Source organism: Brachypodium distachyon, chromosome 3, assembly GCF_000005505.3.
Source record: "Brachypodium distachyon strain Bd21 chromosome 3, Brachypodium_distachyon_v3.0, whole genome shotgun sequence".
In the NCBI taxonomy this organism is placed as follows: Eukaryota; Viridiplantae; Streptophyta; class Magnoliopsida; order Poales; family Poaceae; genus Brachypodium; species Brachypodium distachyon.
The window spans coordinates 9607605-9618189 of NC_016133.3; the positions used below are offsets into that span (position 1 = coordinate 9607605).

Sequence of the window (10585 nt, forward strand, 5' to 3'; positions counted from 1 at the left end):
CCTAGGATGGAATCCTCGGCATCTCTCCCGTCGGCCACCGGCACCATGGAATCCTCGGCATCTCTCTCGTCGGCCACCGCCACCATGGGGTCCTCGGCACCTGTCCCGTCGGACACCACCACCATGGATTGCTCGGCATCTCCACCGTCGTCGTTCAGTACGAACGTGGGCGGCAACCGTGGATTCGGAAGGCGTTGCGATAGGAGGCGCAGCGCGCGCGGGCCCGATGAAGAAGGGCCGCACTTGGAAGAAGTGGCGGCGCCGGAGGAGCTTGTCCCCTACGTCGAGTTCCGGGTTCTCAGGCCTCTTGATCAAGAGGAGGAGCGCTTCATTTCCCTAACAAGGCCTCGTCGTAGCATGACGCCAAGGATGACACCCGCCGGAAGGCCTTAGACGACGCAGAGATCGCCAGGTGGATGGCGGCGGACCATGCGTTTGAAATAAAACGTCGGGCCTGGCAAGCCGACAAGGACGTGGCGCCGCTACTCCAGTTCCTCGACGAGGACGAGTAGGTTCCGCGAGTGGAAAGCTGGCTACACTGGGATGGGTTATGAACCATTTTGGAAATTTCGTTTTCCTAAAAGTGGTTCACAAACCACTCTATAACCATCATTCCCCTCCTGGTGTACGCTCGGGGGCCATCTATGAAATGAAGCAAATATTCAAATTCATGTTGTGTTCTTCCGCATGTTTTCTTTGTCAATTTGCGTCTTCCCGCTGGACGCGCAACGCAATCTAAACAGACGAAGGCCGGACTCAGGCCATTTTCTATCCGGCACATGACCCAAACGGACGAAAACGATAACAAAAAATAATCCGTTTTGGGTCGCGTGGCTGGAGATGCCCTCAGGCTAGTTATAGTGGGAGTAACTTAGGTAGTAACATAAGATGCCAACTAGGCATTTTGATGACATGGCATGCTATTAAATGAAGAAAAAGAGGGAGGTGGTAACTAGATACGTTACCATAACACCACACAAACCAAGACAATATGAGTCTACAACTTAATAAATAATACTATGAATGACATCACATATATATGTTACTATCCACTATGGAGGGAATAATTTGGACCAGTAACATATGTTACTAATACTCCCACTGTGATCACCCTCGTCTCTTTTAACGGGTAGAGTAAAGAGAAAGCGGTAGCAGTATTCTAGAATGACGCACGTGAAAGGGTCCGGATGGAGCGGTCGGCTCCGGACAGCGCGTGATCCAGCAACCGTAGGGAGGAGACGCGCGCGGCAAGTCAACAACAGCTCGGTCGGTTCGGTGCACGGGGCCCTACGTGACAGCGTAGGCCCCACCTGACAGAGAACAAACCTAAAAAAGAAAAGAAGGATTAAACGGAGACGGCGAGGACCTGTTCGGGGGTCGTCGTGCTCCCACCTCATCCGAACGAACGCCGCAGCAAAAATCCCGACGATATTTTCCCCCTCCCCACCAAACCCCAGCGGCCCCAAAATTTTTAGGGTTTGTTAATCTTCTCCCCGTGCGCCGATCCATCAGGTACGCAAACCTTCACTTCCTTCCTTCGTCCGTTAGTTCAAATCTTGTGTTTTGTGATGCTTTTGCCGGATCGGCTTTCATGGCTTCCGTAGATTTGTCAACCAATCCCTGCTAGGTTCTTCTGTCTGCGATTTGAGCTTCTCTAGGCTTAATAATTCGGCCATTAGAGTGAATTTCGTTCTGGATATACGGTTGAATCCGTGGGCTTGGCCTGGATTGTAGCTCAATTTCGGGATCTTTTCGATGTTGGGGGAATTCGATGTAAAGCTGTCACTTTTTTCATCCTTCTGTAACTACGGTAGGATATCTGGTGGGCTAAATGTTTTGTTGGACATTGGAACAGTGTAATTTCGTCGGGCTTGGACTAGCTTGTGAGAATTCCGGATTTTCGATTTTTCCTTTTTGTCAAAGTTGTTCTTTACTTCTAGGTTTTGGGTTATTTATGATTTCTTCTTGCAATTCGTCCTAATTGGCTCTGGTTACTTTTAATTGTCAAGAAGCCGCTTCATGAACTGTGGAATTGGTTGAAATTACAGTGAAGTTTTCCATTCTTGACCGCTTGAATTTTGTAAAAGGTCTTCTTTGTCGCAAAGTTAGCAGCTTGTTATCAATTTTTCACACAGTGCAAGTTTTCATTTGACACCTACTGAGTAACCACTTACTTTTTTCATCTGAAAACTCCTCACAGTACTTTGCCTATGTGAGGACGGAGTACTAAAATTGTTTCTTCAACTACAAATGTGCAGACTAACTTGTTACGATGTCTATTTTGTCCTAACGGATGTAATGTGCAATATTTGGAAAGAAAGAAACCAAAGTGTATTTCAGAACTTGCAGCTACAAGCACTAGAGGCCACTAGAGAATGCTAACCTTTGAGCCATGAGCATGCAAGAGTGCCTTAAGGAGTTGGCCCTGTGTAGTTAGACCAGTTTCAGTCACTGGATTTGGATGGGCAGATAGGGAATAGGAACCCTCTGTCGTTGGGATTGTAAGATGGCTATTGTCTTTGAGCCCCTTAACTGGGTTTTGCAACTCTTGTAAATATTCTGTTGCAACGCTTGTAACTATTTTGTATTCAAGTTAATCAGTGCTCCTGCTAGTTCGCTCAAAATAATGTTTGTTTTGCATCTGCAAAATGCTGCTGCCCTGAGCAGAATTGGAGAAGTTGAATTACTTTGATAGCTTTCACTTCTGTACATATTCAGAAACAGATTTCTATTGGGTGGAGGAATAAATTATTACATTTTCTCGCACCTTATATTTTTCGTCGATATGATTCAAAAAAAATGTGTTTATGATAATTTGTTACGAGGAATAAAACCTGTTCGAAGATATGAACGGATGAAAGATCATCACTTTCCTCTTCTCTTATGTCGGAAGAGGGAGGCAATAAATTTCATGACATAGGGCTTAGTAAATAAAGTTACATCAAGCTATCAAAAGAATCTTGACATGTCTGTTGAAGTTATCATATGTTCATATTTATTTGTATTACATTTGTAATGGTCTTTTCTCTGCTGCACATTACATTGATGTATGTCATTGTCATCGCATTCTTCCCTGTATAAATATCATGGTTCTGCAGGTTGCTTAACAGAATTGAAGTGAAATCCAGTATACATACGAATAACCAAGAGTTTCTTCTGGAACTTCCTCTGAAGGATACAGGGGAAGTTGTGGAGTTCTCTCCAGCAGGTTTCTCTAACATTCTGATGGATGGGGGATCCAAGAGCATTGAGAAATTATCATGTGAGCACATGTACTCCTGGTACTTCACCAAGGAAGAATTGGAGAAGCTCTCTCCATCAAGAAAAGATGGTATCACTGAAAGCAAAGAGTCAGAGATTCGGCACTTATGCTGTTCATTTATTCGGGATGTTGGCATTAGACTGAAAATGTATGCAGTCTCCCTAGCTGACTGTCATTATAATAACAAAATATCTCTGAAGTTTGCTAATCTTGCCTGTCTATTTTAACATTATTCTTTCTTTCAGACCTCAGATGACTATAGCAACAGCAATAATGTTTTGCCATCGCTTCTATCTACACCAGTCCCTGGCCAAAAACGGATGGCAGGTGAGGAACTATGTCTTCTGCTGTAGCAGCAGTGTGTTGGTGGTGTCTATGAAAAGAGGGAATGGGTGCTCAAGCAAACATTAAACCCTTGCATATTCTCGACTTTATTAGTTCGAATGCTTTCTTCAAATGCTGGTTTCTCTTTTTAACTTTGCAACCACATACAATAGCACTAACGTTTAGTTTTAGTTGTTAATTCATTGTGCTGCTGCCTGCTACTGTGACATAAAATAACTTTTCAGGTAAATAACCTGCAAATGTATTTATTGGTAAAGGATTTACTGACTTGTGCAATACTCTTCCTATACCACAAAGTATTGAGTTAGTCAGGATTTATTTGTTTTCCTGGAAAGTTTAGATGTTGTGGACAACTTAGCTGTGCAGTACCAGTTGCCTCACAGCATAGGGCAATATCAAATATTTAAATGCACTGTTTTGGTGAGGAAGACGATTGTGTGGTGGTCACGCTTCTTGCCCGGCATTTCAAGCTTTATGAACCATCAACACGAAGTGCAGCCTTGATCTGAGCGCATAAATCTACGATCCCACATATCAGCAGGTCAGTCTGACGCCCACTAGTCTCTTGATGATAGCCCATTGCTCTGTATGGTCCAGCGTTGTGGCCTGAAGGCTTTGCCGATGCCCGCGGCAATGGCCACAATGGTGTACGAGAGACAACACCAGGCACCGACTGTGTGCAGACTTCCATGTTCCTAACCTGCTCTGACTTTGTGCAAGAATGTTGCACCCAGCTGCCCCATTTGCTAGCACGACAAGCGGAGCACCTACAATGTACTTTCAACCCTTGGAAGTTACCTGGCAGTGCGTGTCAACATGTCCATGCATTTTGTGGAAGGATTATTCAAGTTTGGTGGGAAGTCATCTTGATGCTTCTCCAAGTAAAACAACATCGTACCCGAGCTCCGGGAGCTCCATTGCCGAGGCCTTCTTCGACGACATTGTCCGTCTACATGTCTTGTCATCCATCTAGAGCAATCGTAGCCCCTCTTAACTGGTAATTTCTAAATGGGGTTGTTTCATCTCGTCAACATGAAGCTACAAGTTAGTCCAGCCAAAGCAAGGTATTTTATAGAACCATTAGCATGTACTCTAGTGTCTTGTCAGCGGTCTTGGCCAAAGCATTGGTCGATTTGGCTACCATGGACGGAATTTTGCTATGATTTATCTTCAATCCATCAAAGGATTGGTTCACATGGGCGTGCTGCTCCCTCCCTAATGACATTCGAGCTGGGAGCAGCATGTGTGGTTGCTGTGGACGGTGGAGCAGCTTCGATGAGTTATTTACCAAAATCCATGAATGCCTTCTCCAAGCTTAGAATAATGTCAAGAGCAAGCATGATGGGCAGCACTGCTAAGTCATCTTCACCATTGGCAGCTGGTTTTTGTTGCGCCTCTAGCACTACCCAACTCCATTTGGCTAGCAAATGAAAGCTGATGCCCAGTACTACAAACAGCATTGATTAGGTTGTTTGTCTTCAATTGTCTCTTCAGACATGCATCCATTGACCTACCATTCTTCATAGGCGTCTCATTTTGCCTCTATGAACGGTGTTGCGGGTTGGCTTAAGTCAGTAGCCTGCGACCAGTGAGAGGTTATGGTGCAGTGGCTTAGTACTTCAACATCTAAGGCATCACGGTTCCATGTTGATGTTGTGGACTCCTGTTACAGAAAGCAATACCAGGATAGGCGGTGATGTGCTGACTTCGACTTGGCAAAGGAAGGAGGAGCTGAGAGATTTGGTAGGCTAGCTGTGGAGTTCGTTTAGGAGAGGAGTTCGTAAAGCTCTAAAGAGTATAGTTGTAAGGGAAGTCAAGAGGCAAAGCATCTGATATATAAGGATGCATTGCATTACATCTCAGTTTAGTCAAGCATTTAAAATCAATTAGCGCAAAAAATATACAAATGATAAATCTATACTCTGCAAGTTATTCTCATCTCTCTTCATCACGGTAGTTAACATAATCATAAGAAAGTAATGGTCAAAGTTGCACCTTGAAGTCCGCCCTTGTCTAATACATCATCTATTTACAGATGGAGTACAGTATTTTATCCATTTTGGACAAGTTTATTCAGCATTTTGTCTGTAGAAGTTACTTGACTGCCATCATCTGACTGTGCTGCAAGTTATCATTATAATTAAAGCAAGTTTAACACGATTTGATGGATCATGCTTGCAAAATACAGATTCTCCAGTAAATTCTGTAGATAGGATCTAACTTACCGAATTCCTCTTATTATGTAGAATGTGGTCATCTCATTGTTGTTCTGTAAATCTTCTGTTCTTCTCATTCTCTGCACTTTTGATTGCTATGTGCTCGCATGTTTTCATTTTCCAAAAATAGTCTGTGCTTGATGTTATTTATTGATAACTTCTGCACTATTCAGATTATTTGGTGTATTTATTAATTTACTGTTGTGAAATTTTTAGCAGTATATTTACATGATTTTTATTTTAGCCTTTGACAGTTGTTTACTTTTGCTGACTTTAATGGTACCTTTTGTCTTTTTTTTTCTCAATGCCAGACAATTGCAACAGTATGTGTATTTCTTGCATCAAAAGTTGAAGACACACCTTGTCCTCTGGACCTGGTAACGAGAGTAGCATATGAAACAATGTATAGGAAGGACCCAGCTACGGCTCGAAGAATTCAACAAAAGGTGCCTCCAAGTCATTAGTTCAGCTTTCACTCTTTCAGTATAATGTTTGTCCAGTTAGTTTCTGATCATCATCAATTAAACAGGATGTTTTTGAGAAGCATAAAGCACTCATTTTGATCGGAGAAAGATTGCTTCTTAAGACTATACGGTTTGATTTCAACATTCAACATCCTTATAGACCGCTTCTAGATGCTATGAAAAATCTTGGGATCACTCAGAAGGAAGTAAAACAGGTGGCATGGAACTTTGTGAATGATTGGTATGTGATACACCCATCTGTAACATCACTGTTTTGATGCTTCATTCAGTTGAGAACTCTGATTATTAATGCTGTTGCTCCGTTCAGGCTTAAAACAACACTGTGCCTCCAATATAAGCCCCAGTACATAGCTGCTGGTTCGCTCTACTTGGCTGCGAAACTTCACGATGTGAAGCTTCCTTTGCATGGGGCACATGTGTGGTGGCACCAATTTGATGTTGCCCCAAAGCCTTTGGAAGGTATGTAGACTACTAAGTGCAACACATAATCACAGTAGGACTTTTCCTTCATTGCAATTGACAATAAAAGCTGCATTGTTACAGCTGTCATTCAGCACATGATGGAGCTGGTTGGCTTGAAAAAAATGCTGCTTGCTCGTGCCAGTCCAGTTAAGCAAAAGGAAGCTCCGTCTGAAGCAAAGCTGCTCATATCTAACAGCCCGGACTCTGTGTTGAATGTATCTAGCTTGTCTACAAGCAGCACAAGTCCTGATATTGGCGAGCCATGTGACAACCTGAAGGTGGATTCGAACCAATACATGATAAGCGGGCATACTGGCGATTGCAGGGTCTCTCAGACTGCTGGGACTATATTGAATGTTAGTGCCAACAGTCCTCGTAAATGTCATAAGGGAGAGAGGTTGGATCAGTCCTCGATAACCAAACATAGTAATGGGGTGGTCTCACCCATTCATCAGACATCGTCAGATAAAATTGCAACCATTGATGCCAATGCTAAATGTGTGGAGCAGGGAATAAGCAATTGTAATAGCTCCAGTAACAAACTGAATTGCGACAACATGAGCCAAGCATCAAGATATCAGCACAGTGATAATTTAGTGAACTCACGTTTGGATGGAGGATCATTGGATAGTGATGTTAACAGCAAGTGCAGTTCTAGTGGCCGTGGCAATGTTGGCAGCGTGTGCTCTGTTCTGAGATTGGCTGGTGATACAGCAGGTGCCATAGAAAACGCACCACCAGTTCGGACGGAGGTTGATCACTCGAGTGTGGAACTTAAGAAGATAGACGTTGCACGTATAAAGGATTTGTTGATGAAGAGGAAGCGGCGGGTGGAAATCCGTAAGCAGGATATTCCTTCAGATGACCTAAGTGAAGAAGCCTGGATCGAGAGAGAGCTTGAATCAGGGATTGAGGTTGGACAAAGTAATGACCAGGTTGCTTTAGATGGTTTGAGTGCAGATGATTGGATTGAAAGAGAACTTGAATCTGGTATTATAGTTGAGCCAAGACCTGCTGCCAGGAAACGGAAGCTATAGTCAAGCTGCTGCGAGCTCATGCGCTGCTGCATTCATGGAGTGTTTCGTTGATCAAGTGAATAAATGACCAGGGGAAATACATGGGAAATCAACGCACATTAAGGAGCGTAGAATGTCAGAACAGGTAGGAGCTCCATTGTTGTCCCCTTTCGATTCAGTTGTATTAACCAGACACCTCGAGTCCTATAAACACAAGTGGATTGTCACGGTCGGATCTCCTTCCTTTTTTATATACAGGATCACATCCATTCTTATGATTTTTTGTGTGCCCACTGTAACCTGGGTCATTCCAAATGCCCGACGGCCTTAGATTATAGGTGTAACTGTAACAGGAATCATCAATTGTTTAGTCCTCATAGAAACTAATTTTTTGTGTAACTGTAATTGTCAAGAAAAGTAAACAATTCTTTGGTGTATATCCTGTAAACTCAAGGTGAACCAATGCTAAAATTGGGGTGACAGTAATTTCCAACTATATTTCATAATTTCTGGGCAGTTTGTAAACCCTGCCTGTAGCTTACTCACAAGTCGGAACTGTTTTTATGTTGTTGAGCATTTGTCAATCGGTTATGGCTCGTCCTTGCGTCGTGGTAACAATGCCTCCAGCATAACTTGTGCGGGAGGAGGGGTATGGTTTCAGGATTTCTTATGTAGGTTAACCTTTCCTTGTGTATAGACTATAGACTCAGGCAAGTACCGTTGAATGTGTCCGCAAATATAGCCTTGTCCACTGATAGTTGTGGAAGAAAAATTGTTGCTGTTTTGGGGCACAAGTTTACGACATATGTAGCACGATCTGCGGTATATGTGACAGAGCCACTATTGATTATTCGAAGTTGATTATATTGAAGTTCACCAAATGGACAAGAGTGCAATCAAGCACAGGAGAATACAAGCTAATCAAACGAGTCTGGGATGTGACAATTAGACTCTGCCAAGATAGCAAGTATGCATACATATCTAGACGAATATAACATCACAAGCATGACTCTGCCAAGATAGCAAGTATGCATACATATCTAGACGAATATAACATCACAAGCATACATAATACCGTACAAACATTCGAATATAACGGAGTTGTGGCGTAAATAAAGATACAGTTTGCCATAAGATGGCTCAAATAAGCAGTGGAGTACATCTATGACAGCACTGAAACGAAGGTAGTATTCATATGCAACAACAGGGGTTGCTCCTTCCATGAGGATTAGTTTCTTTCAATCACTACCTAAGTTTATTCATCCGACACCAACTCGATGAGTCCTGCAAAGCAAAAGATAAATAGGATTCGTAATGGAGAGAAGATGTTAGAAGCTGCCGCAGCCACACTGAAGGTCGTGTTGCAATACAGATTACTGTGGTGTTCAGTGTGGCCCGCAAAGACATTTTGCCATTCGCTGATGACGATGGACAGCAATTTTTTCAAGCTGCGCGACCACTTTGTTCAGTGGGTCTTTGATCCAGTTTCTAATCGGAGTTTAGATATATGTTTTTGAGGGAAAGGAGTTTAGAATAATGCAACTTCTGTTTTGGATGCATATTGCTGTCGAGTACGATCTCATTATCAGCCTCAAACTAGCGATGGGATGAAATAAGTTCGGTAGAAAAAAATAGCTGGCATGTGGCACGGGACAGCATCGTGTGTCAGTAAACTTCGGCCCATGAATTCGGAAAAAGTTCCGTACCGCCTAATGTCGCATCATCAACGCATTCTTAACAACTTGTCATTAGAGAAATCTACACATATCCCATTGCGTCAGTGATTCAGATATTGTACAGATTTTCCTATCCAACGGCAGCTGGAGGGTGACGTAGAGGTACCATCGTGCCAAAACATCCCTCTCGTTCCAACGCTCAGATGAGCTCCCTCCACCTCCACTTTGTGCTTCTTTGATAATGCAGACTTGCTGCTATTTTCTTTTCTTTGGACTAATCAACAATTATTTATACCCCGTCATACTTTCTTTGATTGTTCATGTCATTTGTTGTCAGTAACTCTGGGAAGAATGTGAGCTGTGCATTCCATTTTTACGGGTGTTTACTTTCTTCTGAATATAGTTATCTTAAACGTTTGCGGCATATTGATTTAGCAAATACTCCCTCCGTTTCTAAATGTAAACGTCATGGTTTTGTACCAAGTCAAACTTTTTAAAATTTGACCAGGTTTATAAAAAATCTATCAACATTACAACTTTAAATTAATTTCATTAAGTCATCATGTATACTAAATTGATATTGTATGGAATGGCTCTCGCGACTCCCTCCTCCCACCTTGGTGACCATGGTGTTTCCTTCCTTCTCACCTGATCTCCTAGATCTGGTGACATGGATGCTCTCCTTCATTGGGATTTCTCCTATGGGGGGAGGGTGTCGGCTAAGGTGCGTCGGCGTTTCAATTCTTCAGTGGGTTTTGGTGGTTCTCCTTCGTCCAAAGAATTCTTTCTGGTGGTGTCCTTCAAGAGATTTGAGTTTCCTTTGGATGAGAATTCAGTTTCGGTGGCTTTACAATCCTGTTTGGGTGGTGAGGCCAAGCATTTTTCGGTGAGCATTCTCAGTGATCACCGTTTTCGTTTTTCGGTGGCTGGTAATAGAGTGGGTCATTTTGTTCGTGCTCTCGGATCGTACTCTTGCCCGGAGTTTTACTGCACTTTCTCTTTATTTAGAGGCGAGGTGAAGATTCGTACTTCGGTTTTTCAAAGGCTTGATCGTCCTCAGGATGAATGTGTTGATAAGCCTATCACCTCTGTTTTTCAACGGATCCAATATCAAGAAGGTGAT

At 42.9% G+C, this 10585-nt stretch overlaps 1 protein-coding gene across 1 annotated transcript; it reads left to right on the forward strand.

Moving 5' to 3' along the window:
* Positions 1 to 1353: 1353 nt before the first annotated feature.
* Positions 1354 to 8314, forward strand: LOC100842969 (cyclin-T1-2). Its single transcript, XM_003573037.4, has 7 exons — positions 1354 to 1512; positions 3099 to 3410; positions 3508 to 3589; positions 6135 to 6269; positions 6353 to 6528; positions 6616 to 6767; positions 6852 to 8314. Exons 2-7 carry the CDS (start codon positions 3226 to 3228, stop codon positions 7805 to 7807), a joined length of 1686 nt encoding a protein of 561 aa, XP_003573085.1. The 5' UTR covers positions 1354 to 1512; positions 3099 to 3225; the 3' UTR covers positions 7808 to 8314.
* Positions 8315 to 10585: the final 2271 nt, after the last annotated feature.